Source organism: Motacilla alba, chromosome 1A (assembly GCF_015832195.1).
Source record: "Motacilla alba alba isolate MOTALB_02 chromosome 1A, Motacilla_alba_V1.0_pri, whole genome shotgun sequence".
In the NCBI taxonomy this organism is placed as follows: Eukaryota; Metazoa; Chordata; class Aves; order Passeriformes; family Motacillidae; genus Motacilla; species Motacilla alba.
The window spans coordinates 50,858,714-50,880,663 of NC_052031.1; the positions used below are offsets into that span (position 1 = coordinate 50,858,714).

General features: G+C 42.5%; 1 protein-coding gene across 6 annotated transcripts in view; it reads left to right on the top strand.

Annotated features, from left to right (window-relative positions):
- The window catches only part of RBFOX2 (RNA binding fox-1 homolog 2), a 171,084-nt gene that overhangs the window by 30,181 nt on the left and 118,953 nt on the right, over positions 1 to 21,950 (top strand). For 4 of the 6 annotated variants that reach the window (XM_038154573.1, XM_038154572.1, XM_038154580.1 and 1 more), the window contains exon 2: positions 5,243 to 5,293. The exons of the other annotated variants lie outside the window; for them this stretch is intronic. In XM_038154573.1, the coding sequence (XP_038010501.1) occupies positions 5,243 to 5,293 (51 nt within the window). The remainder of the gene's footprint in view (positions 1 to 5,242; positions 5,294 to 21,950) is intronic. 6 annotated transcript variants of the gene reach the window in all.

Sequence of the window (21,950 nt, forward strand, 5' to 3'; positions counted from 1 at the left end):
TGTACGTCAAATTAGGATAAGTATCGAGGGAGAAGGGTGACATTAAGATCCATTAAAAAACTGCTTAGTTCAGTTTTTCATTAATAATTGGTAATTCACCCTTAGATGCTACTTTCCCCATTAATTTTATCCAAAGACAATTTGGGGTAGGAGACAGCACACACAATTGAGGAGGCAGACTGAATGCATCAGATACACTTGGACAAAGAGATGGTTATTTCCTTTTTGTTTATATGCAATAATTTTTGCAAATAAGGGTCTGATAAAGAATTGCCTGTTTTCTTAGCAACTAATAATAAGATCAAGGCATTTACAGTTTTAGCAGTGCTCTGCCACAGTTAAATACTAAAAAGCCTTTTTCAAGACAATCCCCCCCACCCACCCCTCCTTTCCCCAGCACAGGGTTTCTGTCTTTCCTGTATGCAAGAAGTAAAACAAAAAAGATGGTGAAACCACTGGGCTCTGATGAACAGCACTGGGATTTCTGTCTGGCTCATGATCTTTACTTTTTTGCAACTGTCACTTTCAGATTAATAGCTTCGTAGCCACTGTTTTCAGCCTTTTTTTTTCTTATTGTGAACATCTTATTCACTGTGGTCTGAGAAAGTGGCTTCTGTTTGTCTAGTACAAGTCTGATAAATGTGTAGCTTGTGCTATCTCATCACTTCAAAATCCCATTTTGCTTTTGGGAGGAACAAGTAATTTCTTGTTGCCTTTTTTCAATTGCTCTGTGTAGTCCAAGGGTTTCTGGCTTTCTGGTGCAGGAACTCTCCCTTGTCGCTTCTTTCCAAGCTACCAGGTTACTGCACCACCCGTAGCTCTTGGGGCAGCCAGAGCAGAGACAGATGAGCTGTTCGTGTGAGTTTCCCTGCTGCTGTTCGGAACCCAGCAGGTGGTTATGGAACTTGAAAGGACTACATTAACCTCACTCCACTTATCCTGGTATTGTCACTAAAGCAGGAATGCTGCAGATCCTGGGAAGAGATTGCTTGGTCATGTTTCTGAGATTATCTTTGCAATGGAAAGCACTCAGCACTTCAAGCTGAGGCTTGGATTCAGCAGGAATTGATTTTCCGGCTGGGGGAAGTGTGGATGAACTCGCTAAGCTAACGGTTCCTGTGAGCAAAGTTTTAATCTGCAGACTTTAGGTTTCATTCGGCTGTCAGGAAACAGTTGCTGATCAGGCCTCAGTGATTGTTGCATCTGGCAAAATGGCAACTTGTGATGTGAAATTGATTGATTCTGGGGTCAGGTTAGTCAAAAAATAGGATTATTGTATTTTTAAGCTAAACTTTAGTTTTAATTAAAAAAAAAAGGGTAGAAGGACTTTCAGACCTTCCATTATGTGTTAGAGTTGTGATGTTTTCCATAGAGGAATGACTTTATTCCAGTCCTTGGAGGCCTTTCATAAGTTAGTGCCACCTGCAGAGACAATCACTTCTTAATGGCATCTTGGTTGATTGGCAGTTCTTTGTGTTTTTGAGATGTGTCTAATTCAGTAGCTCTTAGAATTTTTCAAGTTGGGAAGTATCAAAACTCCCAAAACCTCCAAAGCCTGGCTGTTCTGCTTGTGCAGGAGGATTTACTTTGAGCTTCAGTTCTGCAAATGACTGTGCTGAGTTTATCTTCTGACCTGAGGCAGTACCTGTGATTTGCAGTTTGTGGCAGACCTTACTATTGCAAGTGCCAGCGGAAAAGGTCTTGTGTTAGCAAGGCTGGGAAATGAAAGAATGGGAAAACTTTGAAATAAATGGGTGGTAAAGACTTAGTGGATTTGAGCGAGTTGTGACTTTTATCCTGTCAAATCTAGTTGGCCTGCGCAGAGGCTGTCGCTGGGGTACAGCCACAGTGGTCACACATCCTATGGAGGTGTGTAAGCCCATGTGTGAGATCATCCATATGGTTTGAATAAAATCCCAATATGTGTTGCAGAAAGCTGATTTCTGGTATTAGCTTCCAGTTTTATTCTCTCTACTCTGAAGTAAATTGCAAGTGCCTGAGAAATGCCTTTCAGTGGTAAACAGAGTAATGAAACATCCCAGCGGCAGTTTGATTTGATTTTGCAGGCTAGTGCTACCTAACTCAATTTCTTTATGAATGTCTGGTTGCATGTTGGCATCGTAAGAGAGTGTAATTGGCAGGAGGGAGCTGTGCGAAAGGGATGGAGTTATCTGGGGATTCCCTCTCCCATCAGGCTGCTGCCAGAAGGCAGAGTCCCTCTATGTTTGTGGTGGGTACTTATCTGTGTCAAACCTTCCCTCTTCCTTTTCCATTTCCATTTTGTGAGATTAGTTTTGTTCATGTGCAGTCAGAGGAGGAGATTGAGCTGTATCCCCAGCCTCTGCTGCCTTAGATTGCCTACTAGCAGGGGTTTTCTGTGTGGATATTGCTGGACTGTGCTGTTCCAGTTGCAGGAGTTTAACACTTTCACTTCTTGCTCTGTTTAGTTTTCAACAAAAGCAAACTCCGTATGGAATAATCATGCAGCAGGCCCCAGATTCACCATTAGTGACCTGTAAAATTGGCAGCACTGGAGATTATTGGCAGGAGACGGTTTCCCTAGACGCTTCCTGCCTTCTCTTGGAGAGTTAAGTTCAATTAGAGCAATGATACGCACAGCAGGGATTTTGCAAAGAGTCCAGTACTTGGTGGTAGCATTGCTGTATGAAAGGCAAAGAGATATCTTTGGCCTTTTTGTGACCTTAGTCCTCCAGCTGCTGCCCTTTTTCTAACCTCTGCTACCTCAGCTCCTGATGCAACCATATCCCTCAGACATTGCTAGTCTGCATTCTGTGAGGTTTGTCCTCCAAAAAACAACGTAGAGATTGTGGGATGTGGGGCATTTCCCCCTCCATTCAATTTTTCTTGTTTCTTTCTGGCTTCTTGCGTATTGTAGACTGCCCCCAGATCTCTGTAATCATCTTTCTCTTCACACTCTTGTGATTTGCTTCTACTTTCAAAACTGTTCTCTTTCTAGCTATGGTTTCTTGGTATCCAGGTTCTGTGATTTCAGGAAATCCCACAGAGTTCAGTTCTGTCTCTTTTCTGCCACAGCCTTGTGATGATAGTCCCTCTTTATTAGTCCCTTATGTGAAGAACATAATCCTGAAAATAACAATTATATTTTTCTTTCTTAAATGTAATTTTCAGCTTACATTGATTGCCCATATCTGTAGTATCCATAAGGGCAGCTTGTCCATTAATTCCTTATTCTCTGTGTAGAAATCTTTCTGGTTTTCAGGGTATTGAGAGAGACTTGCACAGGAGCTTGTCTGAGATACTACTTTGCAAGTGTGTGTTTAAGTACTGTTAAAAGCATGCCTGGAATAGTCTTTGAAGAGAAGACCATCTCTCCTGATATAGGGTGGATGTTTATGGTATTTAGACATACATTGGTGAACTGTAGTTTGTGGGATAAACAATCACAGTGCTTATAAGGTGTACTTACATTGGGGGAGAAAAAGACTAACTGTACATTTCCATCGTGGTGTTGTTTGCTCTTACTTAAGTTCATAGTTTAAACCCAAAAGCTTTGAGTGCTGTTGTAGTTGATGGTCTCCATTTGCTTCTTCCAACTTCTGTGTTTTTCCTTCTGTTTCTGAATAATTTGTGGAGTTTTGTGCTTAACCTGTTTTCTGGCTGCTAGTATTTGAGAGGAATGTACTCACACAGTGGCCAGCCTAATTAATTACTGTTAATCCCCAAAAATTGGCTGCTTAAAGTTTTGTTGTCCTTGAAGCTTTCATACTGTGCATGCTACTGTAGCATGAGAGCATGAGGACAGGGTGATTGTTTCCTGGCAGGTTTCCACAGAGAATCCCCTGGGCAGGTTTGAGGTAAAGAGGAAGAGAGGGAGGATGGATACAAACTTTAAATAGCATTGCTAGTCTCTGCACTGAAATAATAGCACCTTGCTTTTCAGCAGGAGCTGTGTTCAATTGCCTTTTGTGCAAACTGTGAAATTGTGCCAGTGGCCACCTGCCCTATGTAGAGTAGTAGACCCCTCTCTGGTAGGAGCTGGCCTTTCACTCAAATGTCCCAGCACAAAACCTAAAACATCTCAACAATACCTCTTTCCTGACAGTGATTGTACATCCCAGTCAGCTTAATGCCCATAATGTATTTGCTTTTGACAATTTGTTTCGCTGTGTTTTGTCAGGGCCTCTCTCTCCCTCCTCTCCCTCCCCAAGAGCTGCTGGAGAAAGTGCAGGGCTGACTTAAGAGTTCCTCCTCACAAGTCATAACAGGAGATAGACTTAGAAGGTGATTGTGGAAGGTGGCTCTTTCCTTTCCTTTCCTCCTCCTCCTCCTAGCATTCTGCTGGGAGTTGCTTGTGAATGTACAGCTGTACCAGGGTGGAATTGATATAGACTTTGTCTAGTTTAGTTTTTCCTCTGCTCGGACAGAAGGATGCATGCCTGAGGCATGTGAGTGCCCTTTCCCTATTCCAAAGAGGATGTGTTGGAGGGAGAGGAACCAAAAATAAATTTGGAAACAGAAATAAACATTTAGGAAGTATTATGTTATCTTAATCCCCACTGCACTGCTAAAATAGAGATGAGTCTGGGAATTTCATAGAGAACTTCGAGAAGTGTTGGAGGTTCATATATTCCTGCAGAGAGGATGATGGAGCTGCCAGTATGTGACCAAACGTGTAGGCTCAGAGTCCCTTCTGGGCTGAAGAAATAAGATCTAGAGGATTGATTTCCTTTTGGGAGTGTTGAGATATTGCACAGGCTTACTGGGATGTTTGAAGTTACACTGACTACTTTTTAAATTAATATTAAACTATTAATATTGTTTTGAAATGGAAAAAGTTACACATTTACAGCTAATGTTTGGAGAAACATTTCTTCAAGACTGGGCAAGGTGCACAATAGATTCTGTAATTTTATGTTCCGTTTTATTCAGTTTTCATCATAGTAAATGTGTTTGCATATCAAAATTTTTTGGAAAAGGACCAAAATTATACATAAGTGATATTACAGAGGGTAGAGTAGGATTAGTTTATGCTTATTTTATGGCTTTGATTTTTTTTTTTCTTTTACACAATTTGGCATATGCAGTTGAAAATAAATTTTAGGTGTATTGGCTTACATGGAAAAAAGGAAGTTGGCAGAATACTTTAGCTCGTTCTTCCTCCATTTCATGCAGGGTCTTGTCTTTGGCTGAGTTAAGACAGGCCTATATTTCCTTGCTTTCTATTCCTCCTATGTTCACTCTTTGTTTTCTTGTCTTGCAGAACGAGCCTCTGACTTCAGGTTATCATGGCTATCCAGCAAGAGACAATCAAGTAAGTGTCTGAGTGCAGTAAATGTATGTGTCCATGCATCTCTGTACACTTAGGGGTGTTTTAACATGACAGCCAGGAAACTGTCAGACATGGGGTGGAAATAGTTTTGTTCTATTGTGCATTGTTTATGGAGACATATGTGATTAATTGACTGGGTTTTTATGGCTTCCAGCAATATGTGGCAAGGTGCCTGGTAAGGGGTTAAATATCATCCACATTGTTAACAGCTCAGGAAATTTTTGATATTTAAAAATGTCACAGCTTAGAATCCCTGTCCTAAGCTCCCACTGTATCTCCTCAGTGTTCATGAATGTAGATGTTCAGTGCCAGTACATGCTTGGCCCTATTTTATACTTATTGCTGTAATTCTGGCATCTGGGGAGCAAAACAACACTAAGTTTTTGTGAGAGTCTGCTTTGCTGGTAGAGTAGCGAATGGCACGTCCTGTTGGGTTGTTTCTAATATCTGTGAACTTGTCTTGCATTCCTTTCAAGTCCTGCAGGACCCCTGCCCCTTGCTCTTATTCAGGTTGTGTTCCTACAGCAGTAGAAATTACACTGTTCAGTGCACTGCATCTGTAAGCATTCTCTTGCCTCCTGACAGAAGACAGAGAAATTCCCATTGATAAATTTGCACAATGGAAGGAGGAGATGCTTTGGAACAAATGAAATTTAATGGTTGTAAGATACAACTGTCACACATGAAATCTCCCTTCCTAGAATGAAGTTTTTTTCAGTGTTCTGCAGTGCTACTGCAAAGCAGAGTATGAACCAGTGTAGCAGGAAATTAATATGCACGGAAAATCAATAATGCAGCACATTTCAGTAATGAGCAAATAACAAAACCAAAATCAAATTCTTTAATACTCTCAGGTACTGCTATATAAAGAAAGTGATTTTCATCATCTCTTGATGAGGTCTGGGTATATGTAATAACAGCTTAATGGGAGATGTTTTTATGAAGGAAGTGCAGCATAGTGCAGCCTCAGCAACTAAAGAGCTTAAATCTTTGGTGCTTGGTATGTGTGTATGAGTTTATAGGAGGAAATTGTTCAGAATGTCTTCTGGGATATATTAAACTGCTAACTAGCACAAATAAATACTACACACTGGGATGCTGTGAGAGTTGTGTTCCTAGTCTCTCCGGGCTAAGTGAGGTAAGATAGGCTGTGAGGCAAAGCCAGTCAGATCCTTCAAGTGGTTCATATCTTTTGGCTTTCCCATTCTGGTAGCACCTTCTGTACCTTATTTTGGTGCTTCACTTTACCTACCTGTTTAGGGGTGTTTTGATACCTACCAGTACATCCCACTTCACAGGTTTCCTCTTTCTCATCCCATAAGAACTCTTCTGATTTTAACATCCAGAACTGCTATTGCTGGCGAGTTGCTAGATCAGCATAGGTGGGCATAGGAAGGTATACTACAGCCAGGATGTGAAATGAGAATTACAGCTTGGACAGCCCTGGGGAGCTCTATATGGGTGAGCACAGAGAGTAATGAACGTTAGCAAGTGTGTGTATGTATTTCAGATGGCAGATAGCTTTATGGAATTTTCTTGGAGGACAAACAGCTGCAGTTTAACTTGTGTGTTTTCATTTAGCAAATGCTTGTAGAAATATTGTTTGGCTGTTTTTTGTTTGTTTTGTTTTTTCTTCCTGCTCTCTACAACATTTTGATCCATAGTAAGTATTTGTCCTTCTGTCTTGCTTGTGTCCCTGAAGCAGCTTAAATTCAGATCTGGTTTTCACTAATGAGGTTTCAAGGCTTTTAGCTAATCTGATTGCGAGCCTCTAACTTGATAACAGCAGAAAAAGAAGTCTTCTGTTGCCACAGGCTGGGGCTGGCATAGGAGATCAGCAATAGCTGATCCATCACCTGCTTTTTTGCACTGGGAAAGGAGGAAGTGAGTGGGAATATGTGTAGGGGTCCTCACCTTGTAATAAAGTAATTATGAGATACAGGAGCAATTGTGTTGGATTTCCTCAAATTAAGAGCTGGATTTGAGCTGGTGAGGGTAAGTCAGTGTATCATGCTCTTCCCCCTTGTACTTCTTTACTGTAAGTACTTGTACTGTGTTTTTTTTCCCACACTGTTTTCTTAAGGAGAAGTAACAAAGCAGAGCTTATTTTTAGGGCTTTTCATCCTCTGACCACAGTAGTCAAATTCTGCCCTTTTTTCACTTTGTGTAGCATCCTACTCCTCCTTCATTTCTTTGAATGCCTTTTTCGTTCCTTCAGGTTCTGAATGCTGTTAATTGCTGGCTGCAAACCTTTCACTGTGCTGTTTTTACACCCTCTAGTGGTTAAATCATACCCAGATGTTCCAGATTATTGGAGTTTTTATTCCTGCCAGTAGAAATGTGTGATTGGTTTGAGTCCTCACTTTGGCCACTTGGGAATGCTTAGGTCTCCAGAATGGAGTTTATTTTGTATCTTCTCCCACGTATTTAAGCATTCTATTGTCACCATGCGTGGGCATCAGTACTGGAACAAATGAGATGGGGTTCATGTTGAGGCTCCTTCTCTCAGAATTCTGGTGTTGTGTGATTCCTGTATGATAACCCAAAGCTCTGGGTAGTTGTACAGCCCCCTTGTTCCTCCCCTGCCCCACCAGAGTGCCAGCTTGCTGGACTTTTTGTGGACATAGGACCTGGGGAGCATGTGTGCTAAATCATTATTGTATAAGTTTGCCAAAAAAGATGCTTTCTGTTGCTGAAGTATTGCACTACTGGATCTATGTTATAGTCTTGTAAGGAGCTGGAGAGCTCTCTGAGATTGTTCTCAGAATTCAAGGTTTGCTCTGTGGATGCCTAATGGCCATTCAGGAATGGCAGGATACCCTTCCTTTTCCCAGAGCTAGGCTGATGGCAGGGACAAAGCCCACAGTAAAGGGAAAATGACAGGACATCGGTGTAACGTAATGTGACATTGCTAACTGCGATGAGAACCAGGTCTTTTGGGGAGGAGAGCTTATTCCCTTGGGGACTATGCAGTTTTTCAGCCCTCTGTTAGGTCTGCCAACAAAATGGTATTTCTTTTTTTGTAATGCAAGCGCCTGCCTAAAATGCAGTGAACCAAGACTTCTTTGCTTCATTTCCCAAGCTGTGACAAACAGCTCTGAGGTACTTTGAGCTGGTCTCAGCATGGAAAATTATTGGTACAGCTATACTGACACAGCTTTTACATACAAACAAACTCATCAAGAATACATATTCTTCTTCCAGAAGGCTGTTGCATGCTGACTGTGCCTGCTCATTTTGTATATAGCCAAGGCCTATATTATATTGCTCTAGTATTTTTCATGTCCAAGTGTATTAGACATGATATCTGAGATTTGTTAGGGTGCTGAATACTGGCACTTCCATGGCAGAATTTGGCAGCCGCACAGAATAATTTTGTTCCCCAACAGGAAGCAAAATGAGCAAGAACACCTTGTTTGGCTGCCACTAAAGGGAAGAGAAGAGGAGAGATAGTTTATGGAAGCAGGAGGTAATTGCACACACCAGAACTGGGTCAGGATGTTAGAGCTATTATACCTCTTCTGTTATGGAAAGTGATCCTCAGCTATCACAACGGGTTAGGATATTGGTTTGAAGCCTCTTTTAAAAGCTTGTACTTCCCTAAGTACAATTCTTAAATCAAACTGGGCCATTGGCTTGGTGCTAATGTGGTGGAAACATCGTTACCTATCACAAGTGACATTTCCTTCAGCAGCTTAATTTCAGAGGCTGGTTTTCCATCTGAGCACTCTCTAGGCCTGACCTGTTGTTCTCCTGTATGGAGATGAGGCTGCAATCCAAGGTAGTGGGTGCCTATGGCAACAGCTAGGAACAGCTTTATCAGTATCCTTTCAGTTTTGAGTTCAAGCCTAAGGTTAAATCCTCTCCAATTGTCAGCTTTTTCCTCTGGATCTTCACTCCCTCGCTGCATTGGAATATCTGACGGGGCGCTGCCGGCTCCAGGCGGATGTGTGCGCTGCCTTCCCTGGGCCACAGGCTGGTGAGGGGAAACTGAACAGCAGTGGTGGCAGCCTGTGAGAACAGGAAGCCTCCCCGTTGCTTTTTTCCCTCCCAGTTTGTTTTTTTTGCCAGTCCCTTCTGATGTGGGGAGTTTGGCAAGGAAGACCTTCATCCTGAGATGTGAAGGGTGTTTGAGAGCTCTCATGGGGAGGCAGGACAGCAGGTCACCGGGCTTCCTGTTGCAGCTGGCTGCACAGAGGCATTGCTGCTCATTGGTGGTCTCTTGGAAGCAAACCGCAGGGATCTCCACACAGAATTCAGAGGGGGAAACCTGTCCTCTCTCATTTGTGTGGTCTGAGACTCCTTCACCTAACTTCCTCTTCTCCATTATGTGGATGAAGTGTGAATTTGGGAATATTCCCACAACGTGATTAGCTGCTAAGTGGCCCAGCATTGATTAGGATATCCACCCAAAAAATCTCTTGGTTTAGTACCAACAGACTTGAGATGCTCTTGCCGTGAAGCAAACAAAAATGTCATCCTGGAGGAAAATGGTTTGGTCACTTGTTTGCTTTCACTTGTACCATGATAGCACCAACCGCAGTCTCTCTAGTGTCCTGCTTGGTCATTTTGGTAACAAAGACTCCCTGTCTCAAAGTTCAAATCTAAATAGTCTTTGTGAAAAGTTTTAGTTTTTAATTTGCTTTCCTCCTAGTAACTGACCATGAAAATAAACCCTCCAGTGTGTATGTTATGTGGCTTTGTAACCTGTGAGGTGGTGGCAGTGGAAGTGTAAAGTTATTCAGGAGCTAGAAAGGAGCATGGTTTCTGTGTTTTTGGGTTGTTTGTTTCTTACACTCTTCATTTGAAAAGTGTATTTAATACAAGTTATTAAACTCAGGGGCAGAGAGAGGTTCTAGAGAGGCTCAAAGTCTTAACACCTTACTCTGTTAGTAAATAGCCAGGACAAAGATCAGGAACCTTCTGAGATCCTCCATATAAAATGGAGAAGACCAGGCTTGGTGTTCCTGGTACTTTTAAGGAGTCCCTCTTGGCTTGAAAGCAATCAACCTGAAATCTGGAATGGGACCAAGCTAATGAGGGAAAACTGTGCTAAGCACTTTCCTTATGTTTAAAATGGAAAAATTTAGGTGGATTAGGTGGATTAGGATAAGTCTGCCAAATCTGCTGCATCCTGGCTCCTACAGCCCCTCTTCAGGCAAGCAATGAAATGTTTCCACACTGTACTAGACAGGACCAAAGGGATATTCTATTAGTGTCTTACCTGCAGTGTCCCATAGAAAATAATGAGCTTTACTTCAGAGGATGTAGTCTGGGCAAAAATGTCCACTGTATTCAGAAGGTGAGAAGCATCTGTGAGGCGGCTGCACACAAAGGGGTTCAAGAGTGTGTAGTGGGAGAACTGCTGGGATGTTACTCATCATGAAGCTATGAAGAGTTTGGGCCAGTTCAGATGTTCTTGTGGAAAGCCATTTAACACTGCAGGGGGGAAGGAACTTGAGAAGTCCTTTACCAGATTGCATCCCACGCTACTTAAAACTCACAGTACATTCAGAAGGTGTTGAGAGAGTGAAGAGAGTTAAGTTAAAACAATGTAAATTATGGTATGTGAGAAGGAAGATAGAGAACAGAATATTTAGCTAAAAACTGAAGGAGGAGTTGGTTACAAATTGAAGTTTAAACAATTAAGCATGAGTTGGAAAAGGAAGATCCACTGAAACTTATCTGGTGATGCATCTTCCCTGAATCCAGAACTGTCTAGGTCAGGCACTTGCTAGATCACTTGAAGCATGAAGAAGTGGTTCCTTGTTTTCTCAAGCCCAGACTATATCCCTAAGATGCTACAGGAAAGATACAATAGTTGGTATTAAAGTTGTAAGACGCAACCACCAAATGGCTTAGCTTGTTATAAACCTTTCTGAAATTTCACTCTGAACCAAGTCTCTGTGCTTATATCAGCCACATTCCCCCAAATCTCTCCTTTCCTTTGTTTAGCAGATTTCCTAGCATCAAACCCCTTAAATAATACAGGAAGCACAATGTCTTGCAGTTGACATGAGTCTTGCAAATAGATCACTCTGGCTATATATTTATTCCCCTCTTCCCTCATGTCTGCTGCCTGTCTAATCTCTGAATACAAGGCCTTTCCTTAACAGAGCCCTGAATACCTTCCAGAAACATATCCAGCGAACTCCATGCCAGTGCATGCCTTTCTCATAACCAATAACAAAAGATAATAAGTAACCATGTGGAAAAAAGTTGTAAGAGAAGAAATAGTTAAGGAGTGCACCTAATTCAGATACATGGGAAGACTTCCTCGAAGTAAGCTCCTTAAGACCTATATAAACAGCTTCTCAAGGGAAGTAACAAATACCTTGCTGATGAGTAGTCTGGCCAAAGCTCTGGGGTTGTAAGGCATTGGCAGGAAATGGGCTTGGATGATGTAATACAAATTCCTTTCATGTTTTGAGTCCTCTGATTCAAGCATTTTTTCATCTCTGCTTAAGGGTTAAAGAGAGGAGATATGAGTCATCCTTGGGAGAGTACCAGGAGACCACTTTTTCTCCTGTGGTGACCATATGAATGTTATTCCATGTCTTGGAAGCCCCTCAGTTTCTGTGCCAAGAGGGACAGCATCTTGTTTAGATTTTCCCTCCTGAATGATTACACCAGAATGTGGCGCGTGTGTTAGAAGTAGTCTGGATCAGTTGTAGGACTAAAACCAAATGGTGCAGAGAAAATGGCCTGTTGATGGCTATGATATCCTATTGAAGGCATGAAAGCAGCTATTCCGGGTCAGACAGAAGGTCTCTGCCTTCCGGTGTTCTGGCTTTGATAGTGTCTAATAGCAAGTACTTAAAACAGAGGGAGCAGCGCCAAGTTTCGGGGATACTTGTCCTCTGCTGTGCTCTTGAATCAATCCTGTGGCTTTGGGATTTCCTGGCTATATGTTTTTAGTCTTTTTTAAAGTCACTTGTGATAGATTTTTTTTCTTTATTGAATTTCTCTAAATGTTTTTCGGAGCCTGTCTAAACCTTTGGCATCCACAGCATCCTGTGGCAACAACTCCCTACGTTAGGTATTTTTTATGGGGGAAAGCTCTTCCGAACATCACTCACTTGGAACTGAGATGGTTTTAAAGCTCTCGGGTGAGGGGGACTTGGGGTCCTCAGCATAGATAGACAGACAGATAGATATGTGTCTGTCTATCTATCTAGAGATATATATATAGATCTAGATACAGATATAATTTTTTTTTAAACCCCTTGAATAATACCTGTGCAGCTGTTATTTCTAGGTACCCAAAGGTGCCGCAGCGCGTTGCTGACGGACAGCCCGTGCTCTTGGGAGCCTCGGCTCTGTGCCGTGCCGTGCCGTGCCAGCGGGGGTGTCCCGCGGGGCTGGGCGCTGGCGCTGGGCTGCCGGGAGAGGGCAGGCGGCGCACGGCCAGCGCTCCCCGCCCCGCCCCGCTCGCGTCCCGGGCCCGCCTCGGGCTGCCCCGCACGGCTCAGCCCGCAGCACGGACACGGCGGGCTCGGCCGCTGGCGTCCCGCATGGGACTGGGGGGGGGGGGTGGGGTGATTCCTCATAGGTGTTTCTGGAACGGCTCTTCTGGGCGAGGGAAGTTGTGTTTAGAGGCACGGGGACAGGGCAGCCCCATCACGCGTCCTGTGCCAGCGTTTGGTTCGTTGAAGAATCACAGTGGAAAAGGTTTCCGCAAAAGCCTCTGATCCGTGAGCAGAGGCAGATCCAGGAGGGTCGTTGGAGGAGGAGTGCTCATAATAGACTTGTTTTTAGTGGGGAGCCTAAGCAGGCACTCTCTCGGCTTTCCTGGCTTGAGCAGGCTCCTGGCCCAAGCTGGTTTCTTCCAGAGGGAGCGGTGCTGCCCAGCCCTGCTGGCACTGTGAAAGATGGTCTCCTCCTTTGGGCAGGCAGAGCCTGTGCTGCAGTGGTGGGTTTTCCCCAATGTGCGTTCTGCACATCATGAAATCGCACAGCTTTCAAGTGAATGAACAGCGTGTGTGTGAATAAATATTATTCTTGCATGTTAATTTTTTTAAAGGTGGCTAGAGATCCCAAGAAATTCAGTTGGTCAGTGCAGTTACAGAATGTGGAAAGATGCTGAAAAAGATCAGATACTTATGGTCAGATCCTTTACTAAAGGAAATTAAGCCAACAGCAGACATACATTGCTAATTTTTAGGGGCTAATCATGACAGATCAATTTTGGTTTTTTGTTTGACATGACAGCAGGCCTGACAGACAAAGCTACTGGCTTTGGACATAGTCCCACATGACCTTTACATAAACTAAGCAAATGAAAGGTGAAATTAGGAAGGGGCTGAATGCCTTATTGGAAAACTGTATGTGGAGCAATTAAATCATGCTTTTCTGTGTGTGTGTGTGTCTATTCTGGAGTCTTAACATGGTCTGGCTTGGCTGCTCTGCTGTTCTCCAGTGCTCATCAAAATTGAGGGTAATAAAACAGTGACTGAACATAGGTATGTGTAGGGCCTAGCAGCCTTTGGAAGGTAGGATTAGAAATTGGAAAGATCACAGTAAATTCCAGAAATGCCCTGAAATCCAACAATGTGAAATAAAACCAAGCTGTATTAACAAAAGGAACTGTATATGCAATATAAAATGGAGACTAACTGGCTAAGCACTAATATCCAAGGAAAGATCTGGGGTAATAGGAGATAACAAACTGAGTATGTGGTGCTGGTTTTCATAATCTTGAAAACCTGGAATGCATTTCCAGGTGTGTCAAGTAAACTGCAGAAGACAGTTACTCTTTGCAGCATAGTACAGCAAGTGGAGCACTGTGCCTACTTGTAGGCACTTCAGGTTGTACACAGATGAAATCTGGAATAGCTCCAGGGAAGAACAAGAAAAGGAGGCTCAGGGAGCCTGACATAGTAGGAAAATATGAAGCTTGTTCCTTCTTTTAAAAAGGACAGAGTAGAAAATATGGAGGATGGGGATTGATTATTTACTATGTCCATTGAAGACAGCTTAATTGGTATCAAGAAAAGCTTAAATTGGATGTTGTGGAGTAAACCAACATTTTTTGATTCAATGTAGTGAAGTAGTGGAAGGGTAATTTAGGGGATCAGAGTTCCAGTTTCTAGGAGTCTGTAATAACAAGTTAGGCAGTTCCTGATGGATGTTTGTCTAAACATGCTCTGTGCTCTCCCTGAGCATGGAGGACCTCTTGTCTCCCCTGTCCTGTATTTGTGTTATTTTGTGACAGTCAAAAGCCAGTTGTTACCACTGACTTTATTCCACAGCCAAGTGACTGCTCTTTCTCTGTTTTTTTTTTTTTTTTGTTTTGTTTTTTTTTTTATTGTGTGTCTAAATTGTAAGATAGGAGGTTCCTCTGCTCCTATATGATCTTGAAAGTGCCCAAGATCCTTTCTTTGTGACAGCTGCCTCAGCTCTGTTTCTTCCTGAGCTGGCTTATTACTCAAATGGTGTGCAGGGTATTCAGCATCTCTGAGTCAGTCCTTCGTTCTGTCTGACAGTAATAATATCTGCTGTGTATGAACCTTGGACTGGTCTGATGTTTTGATTTCCCTTTAAGCTCTCTGGTCAGATTTCTATTATGAATGTGTTTAGAAGAGAGATTATTATTGTTATTTTTCTTTAATCAACATAAACAAACCTGTCCTTGCTACCCTACCTGCATGAAGAAAGGACTGAGAGGATTGAGGAGGAGCATTTCCTCAGGTTGGGCAGGGAGCGTGCTTCTGCCTGCCTGCAGCTGGGATCTGCACCTGTGTGCCTGACACCAGGTACGGCACAGCTTCTGCGCCCCGCCTGTGCCGGCCGCTTCAGCGGGACCCCGAGTAAATGAATGGGATCGCTTTCTGTTCTGCTGACTTCTCCTGCATGGTGAGTGAGCAGCTCTGCATTGACTGGGGAAGGATGCTGTGTGCAAACAGCCTACCTCAGCGAGCTACGCAGATGCTCCTGAGAATACCTGGTGGATGGAAGATGGTTTCATTCCTCTTAGTATTAAGGGAGAAGTATTTCCAGCAGTAGCATAATGTTGCTCAGAGCAGGCATTTGCCAGATGGTTTCAGCTCCCCCGAGGTTTTGGGATGTGAAGGGGAAGGGGCCAGGAACACACTTTTGATTCATTCCATTAGTAGATTAATCGGCACTGTCCTGGCTTAATAAGTCTCTTAGATTTCCCAGTGGAAATGGCACATGTAATTCTGCCCAGGTCACGCTCTGCACCCCTGTGTTGAAGCTTTCACAGCAAGACGCTGTGCTGCTGCAGGCAACATCTGCAAAGCAAGACTGGGGGTGGGAGGGGGCAGGTTTTTTGGTGGAGGGAGAGGTGAAAAAAATCTTTTTAGTAGAAACTGTTAAATAATGCATGTGGGAGTGAAATAGATTGTGAGAATCGGCTTGAATTCTGTATTTTGGTGGGGACATATTTAAAAAATCTTGCAGTGATAATTTGATGTTATGAGGCTTCCCCCCCCCGCCCCCCTTCCATTCTGTATTAATTGTCAGCTAGATTGCATTTTCCAGGAAGTGTGTGATTAGAGGACAAGGGTGCTTTTCCTGATAAAGGTCAGAGGCTGCTGTCTCCAGAGGCTGTTGATGAAATGATGAGAACTGTCTCATGGATTTTAACTGAAAACCTCAGCAGATGCTGCTATTTACCTGGGAATGAGGGCAGGCAGTCTCCCATGACATATCTCTTGCCACCTCTGTTTCCAAAGGCCGGCCAATTGTTCAGTGGATTTAGTTGCTGCTGCTGCCCACACAAGAGGTTTGTAGCTCATGGCGCTTAGGAGGAATCTGTGTTTTTAACTCTTGCTGCCTTTAGATTTCAGTAAGTTGCACTCTGATGTCACAGCAGCATCAAGGTGGCTTGCTGCCAGGGCTCATAAAGGTTTAGCAATAGGATTGCATCTCATGAGACCCACTGAAATTCCTTTGCAGCTGGATTTTGTTGAGGAGACACTTCAGGTACTACCAGCAAACACATCTTCGTATTTTCTGGTCTGTTGTTCCTGCTACACCTGGAGAACATGGGTTGCGCTTTCTTACAGGTCAGGAGGACAGCACTGGCTAACATTGGCAACAGTTTGATCCTTATCTTTATTTCTAGGGCACCTGTCACCCTGGCTCCTTGCCATGGTCTCTCTAAACTAAAACAGAGCTGCTCATTTCCAAGTGCTTGGAGAACAACATCTTGTTTTCCAACCATTTATGGCAGCTAGCTCCTATCCTTTTCAGGGTCTGGAAGAAGACTGACAGGGGCCAAAGGAGTAAATGTCATGAGACTCGAGCTTTCTGTTGAAAGCTGAGATAGAGATATTTTACATCCCGTGGTATATGTAGCCAGATTTAGGCTCCTTGGTATTTCCAGTAGAATGGCATTTCAGAACTGGGAGCTGAACTCTGACAGCAGTGTTGTCCCCAGTTGCTGTCAGCTTCACTCCAGACAGAGAACTGCTGTTTTTCTTGAGCAGCTACTGCTGCAGAGCAGAGTAGGGGAAAAATGATCGTCTCTGAAATAATTTGAAATAGACAGATAGAGCCAGCCATCTGAATTTTACTCAAGAATTAATCTAATCACTGTGTAATATGTTCTTACTGGTTTATCCTACCTAAAGGGCAAAGTTAACTACATTAAGCACAATTTGGAGCATTTGATTTCCTTCAGACTTAGACTTTGGATACAGCTGACTATCTGTGTACGAATTTCGAGGTTTCTGGGCGTCTCTAATCCAGTTTGTAGTGACATTACCATTAGATAACCATAGAAGGGCCTTTATCTGAAAGGGAGACTGCATTCTTCAGGTCGCACAAGGATGAAAAAAGATTGTTCTGGTCACTGTTGCTTTCTGGAAATTTGGGAGCAGGGAACAATTTAATGTAGTGTTGCTTTGTTATCCAAGTGAGTAGCTTCTCTAGCAGTTACAATACTTACCAGATGGTGTGGTTACACTTCAGAGCTTAAATTTGGATTCAGATAAAATGAGACTGTATTGCATAGGACCTAGGACACAATAAATGCATGTGTTGACTAGCCATAGTTACTTCAAACCATTCATTTCATCTAAACCAAGTGTGAGTTGCTACTCATTCAGTCTGTCTGTATTAGGGATTGGAAGAATAAAGAGGTTGCACTTAATATCTAATGGAAGAGTCTAATTTTGCCAGGATTTGATGAGAAAATACAACAGAATGGAATTCACATACTGTTTCTTTGGGTATGGGGTTTTTTGGTTTGTTTTTTTGTCATGGTTGCCTGTCAGAGAAAGAAGGGAAGGTGGATGAGCCTTAATGTGAGCTGAGCTGAAGGCGTTTGAAGGTCACAGTATGTGACCCCACAGACTGCAGTGATGCTGAATATCAGATCTATAGCCAGTCTGCTCCTACGAGAGCCAAAATCCTCCTGATTAAAGTACAATCATTGACACAAATGCTAGTTTGTTGGGACATCCCATGTGACAAGTGCAGGTGTTTTCAGTACTCACTGCATGTGAGATCTGTTAAATCATAGGTAGATGTCTATCTGTGTCCCTCTTGGAAGTCCCATATTAAGTATATACACTAAAAAGACTTTGAAGAATAGATTCTCTCTTGTTTATAAAGTGGGAGACCAGTAGTGCAGTTGGTCTTTACACATACACACTTTTCTAAATAGTCTTATGCCCATAGTTCCCCAAGGGACCAGTCAGATGGAGGGAACTGTTTGCTGCAGCCATGAGAGTAATCCAGCTAGATAGTGGTGGCACAGGTATGGTTAAAGAGAGCTTTGCTCAGAATGAGATCAGAAACAGAATTGCATTTCTGACAACTGACCTTTGCTGATCATTGTGAATTGGAGTTGGGGATATTATATTCTATAACTAAAATTTTCTGGTAGCCTTTCTGTCATCTCAAAATCTTCCTCTGTTTTATATCTATTTATACCTCTTTTCTTATGCTTTATTAATGCGTTTTACATTTGGACAGTCTACTGTTCCTTTTTGTGGCTTGACAACTGCCAATACCCTTGTTAAAATATTTTGCTTTTAGTTTTGCTAATGGCGATTTTGCCTGGGTTTTCTTTCTGCTGTTATGTAAGGGAAGTATCTGCAGTCCCCGACACGTGTGTTTGGTCTCTTTCCACCCACCCATACTTATCACAGGTTGGTGCTGTGTTCCACCAAAGTCTTTTAGCAATTCGGTTTTGTTGTTTTTCAGGAGATGTCATTAAGTGTTTATTGGTGTTACCTCTTCATTAACAGCAGTTATTCCTTTCTTCTTTGCTGATTATATCCTTGTGCCATTTCCCACGCTGAAGCCTTATTTCAGGCATTCAGCTATTTTGTCTTCATTAGGTACGTAAGGCTGCTAGGCAAAGTCATGGATTATTCTTCTTCTCAGAGGGTCAAATGAAAGAATGTTATTTGAATAAAAGAAGAAATAAGGCATCTGTGACAATAAGGATAAAAAAATGGGCAGAATGTAGTATTATGTAGTATTTGCTAGATGATTTCTTCCCTCTCATAGGTGTATTTACAGTTTACTTTAAGGATTTATTAGTCTTTGAGTCTCTCTAAGTTTAAGAGAATGCATTTTATACCCTTAAAAAGGGATATTAAAACCCAGTTTTCAACCCAAGTGATAAAGGATAGAATTTTATTCCTCTCTCTAGCAACTTTACTATCCCAGGATTTGTAAACTGCTTTCTAAGCCGTAGTAAATTAGATCCCAGCAGTACAGGGCCCCTGTAGATAAATATAGTAGCCATTATACCTTGATCTAGTCATATTGCCTAGGAAAATACTACTGTTATTGAAAAGGAATTTGCTCAGGGCAAGAAGGTATCCATTACTTCCTGAATAACTCACTAACATTGTTAATCTTCCTTTGCACAAACAAGCCAGGAGGAGTCCCTCTGTGCAGGATGGTATTACTCTCCATCTGTATTCCCCTTTATCATCAACAGACCTAAACCAAAGTTTCAGCGTATTAGTAAATGCCCCTGTGGTCCAGGCAAGAGAGCTATGCCCTGTCTTCCCCTTTACCTTCTGTTGCAATGCTTTCATCTTCATACCTGTTCTTAATTTCTAGGATGTTGCTGTGCTGATGAATCGCCGATGCAGTGCAGCCACTTGACATGGTAAACACAGAGACAAAAAAAAAAAAAAAAAAAAGGGGTAATGATGCTGCAGCTCAATTGATGAGGTTTTGGAACCATTTTCCTTCTTACTACCTGAAGTCTCACACCTTGAATTGGATGCCATCAGTTCATCCTTTGGTATAGCTTCCTTTGTTGACTGTGAAGAGATGAGTTGTTGATGTAGGAGCTGAGTTGATTTTTTTTTTGGTTTGTTTTTTTTATGACTTCTTCTGAATCCACAGCCAAAGAACTACCCTGTTTAGCACTGACAAGTCTAGGGCACAGAAAATCTTTCTGCCCTTTATCAGTTCAACTGGATATTGTACTCCTGATTTGAGACTAAAAATAGGCTTTTGTTGGAATTTGATGCTGTGTAATAGCTTTCTGCTACTTCATAGAAAAACTGAAGTGAGATCAACTTTTTTCCCTTTATGAAGGTATTAATGCACTTACTAGCTAACCAAACTTTTAAAAAAGTTATGATTAAATACCAGAGTTGGAGCTTACTCTGTTTCCCTCTTACAAGTACCTAAATATATTTGCTATATGCCAGTTCAGTGTGGACTTCAGACTAGATCCTTGTATGATAGAAAGCAGAGGATACAGCCTGAAAATCAAACCTAGGGTGGCAACACAGCAGCAGAGAAGCTTTTTCTTCTGTAGATGTTCTGCTTGCTAGATTCTCCTCAGAAGGTATTGGAGGATTACAGACTTCACTCCTGATCCACCATAGTAGGGCTGACAGGTATAATTCATGGAAATTCCCACTTGGCTGCCTAACTCATGTTTGCTGTATCCTGGGAGTGGCTGCATAGTCATTCTGTTTCTGCAGATGAATGCCCAAACTGGAGCTGTGAGAATTCCTCACATCTAAATGCTTGCATGCTCTTCAGCGTTTAACTTTGAATTCTCTGGCTTCACAATTTAGTTTTGTTCATGTGGGTGTTCTTGGTTTTAATTTATAAGTGTATTTTTGGGAACATGTTTTCAGTGAAGTACCTTTCCTAGTTCCTAAGCTTTTTTCTCATGAAGAATTGGCAGTGCCTTCCTGAATAGTGCTCTTGAGCATAGTTGTGAGGAGAGGAAAATACCAAACAAACTTGAAAAAGCTTTTCTTGGTATCTGTTTCTTTTTTTCCCCCTTATGTACTTGAATGATAAGCCTATGAATTGAGATCTCCTGAAGTTTATTTAAGGACTGAAATTTAATTACTGTCATAAGTCAGTAGCAGGACAGTCCTTAAAAATTGTTGGGTTTGTTTGCATGTCAGGGTGTTTTATTTTTTCAGGCTTTCTGCTTTTTGTGGAAGATAAACTAGCCCTTGATAGGTTGCTTTAAATAAGTAGCCACTTTCCTGGAGCCTCTTGTTGTACCATACATGCAGAAGAGAAAACAGAGAATCCAGTTTTCTACTAATGAAATGGGTTGCTCTATAACAAAATGTTGGGGTTTTTTCTTGTAATATGCCAATGTTTGTCTTACTTGCTTGGCAAAACATCTGAGAGGAATTGTATTTTTCTGGATGATTTATTGTATGCACTTTGTATTCTTGCTTCCTTTCATAAACAGGATAATGCAGAGTGAAGCTTCCTCTAGTCGTTTCGAATGCTGAGAGGAAATCTACCTTGTGGCTCAGAAATTCTGATAATCAGAGATAATCCAGGATCCTGAGCAGAGGCAGTCTCACAAATGAGCAGTACTCCGCCGCCAGGGTAGTCTCTAGCGGCACCCAAAGGAGCAAACCGACCTCAAAGAAGATCCTCTTATCTCCAATAGGAACTGCATGTGTGCCCAAGGCCGCCTTCTGTGCCTCTCCCCAGACAGCTTCCAGCCCCATCTCTAATCTTCTTTGAAAAAACCAAAACAAACCCCAAATAAAAATCAACCAATCAAACCAAATAAAACCCCCCCAAGACACAAGGCATGCCCAAACCCACGACTAGCAGAGGTCTGATTCCCCTGTTCGCTTCCTGGGATATTCTGCTGGAGTCAGATAAGCCAGGGAAAGCAGCCACTGAATTGGAGAAACTTCCCTCTGGGCACTGTAGATCACGTTGCTGTTCCAGTCTCCAGTCAGACCTTTTGTAGATGGTTCTTGGAATGTTTGCTGTGGTAGGACAATGATTGAGTCTTCATCCTTGGTCTGAATCCAGCTTCTGCATAAAATGTGGGCACTCAGTGTGGCTTTTGGCTGTAAGGAGCTGCTTTCCTTCAGTTTGAAATTAAATTTCCCTCCTCAACCTGCTGCCATCTCATGCCTTCAGCGGTAGTGCTGCTTTTCTGATGCAGTCTTCTGGTTGATGATGGGGGCTGGCCAAACTCAGCGAGCAGCACCAAGGCTTTAATAATAATGGGCTGCAAGAAACACCTGCATTTGGTCTTGCCATTGTGTCACAGTTGTACTTTTGGCCTTATGGCAGGTTTAATGTTAGTGCTTGTAGGCAGGGCTTAGTAGAGCTCCAAGTGCAGGTGATGCAGTTCAAAGCAGACTGCAGTGTCCGCATTTAAATATGTTCACAGGTATAGTACAGTTAAAACCCA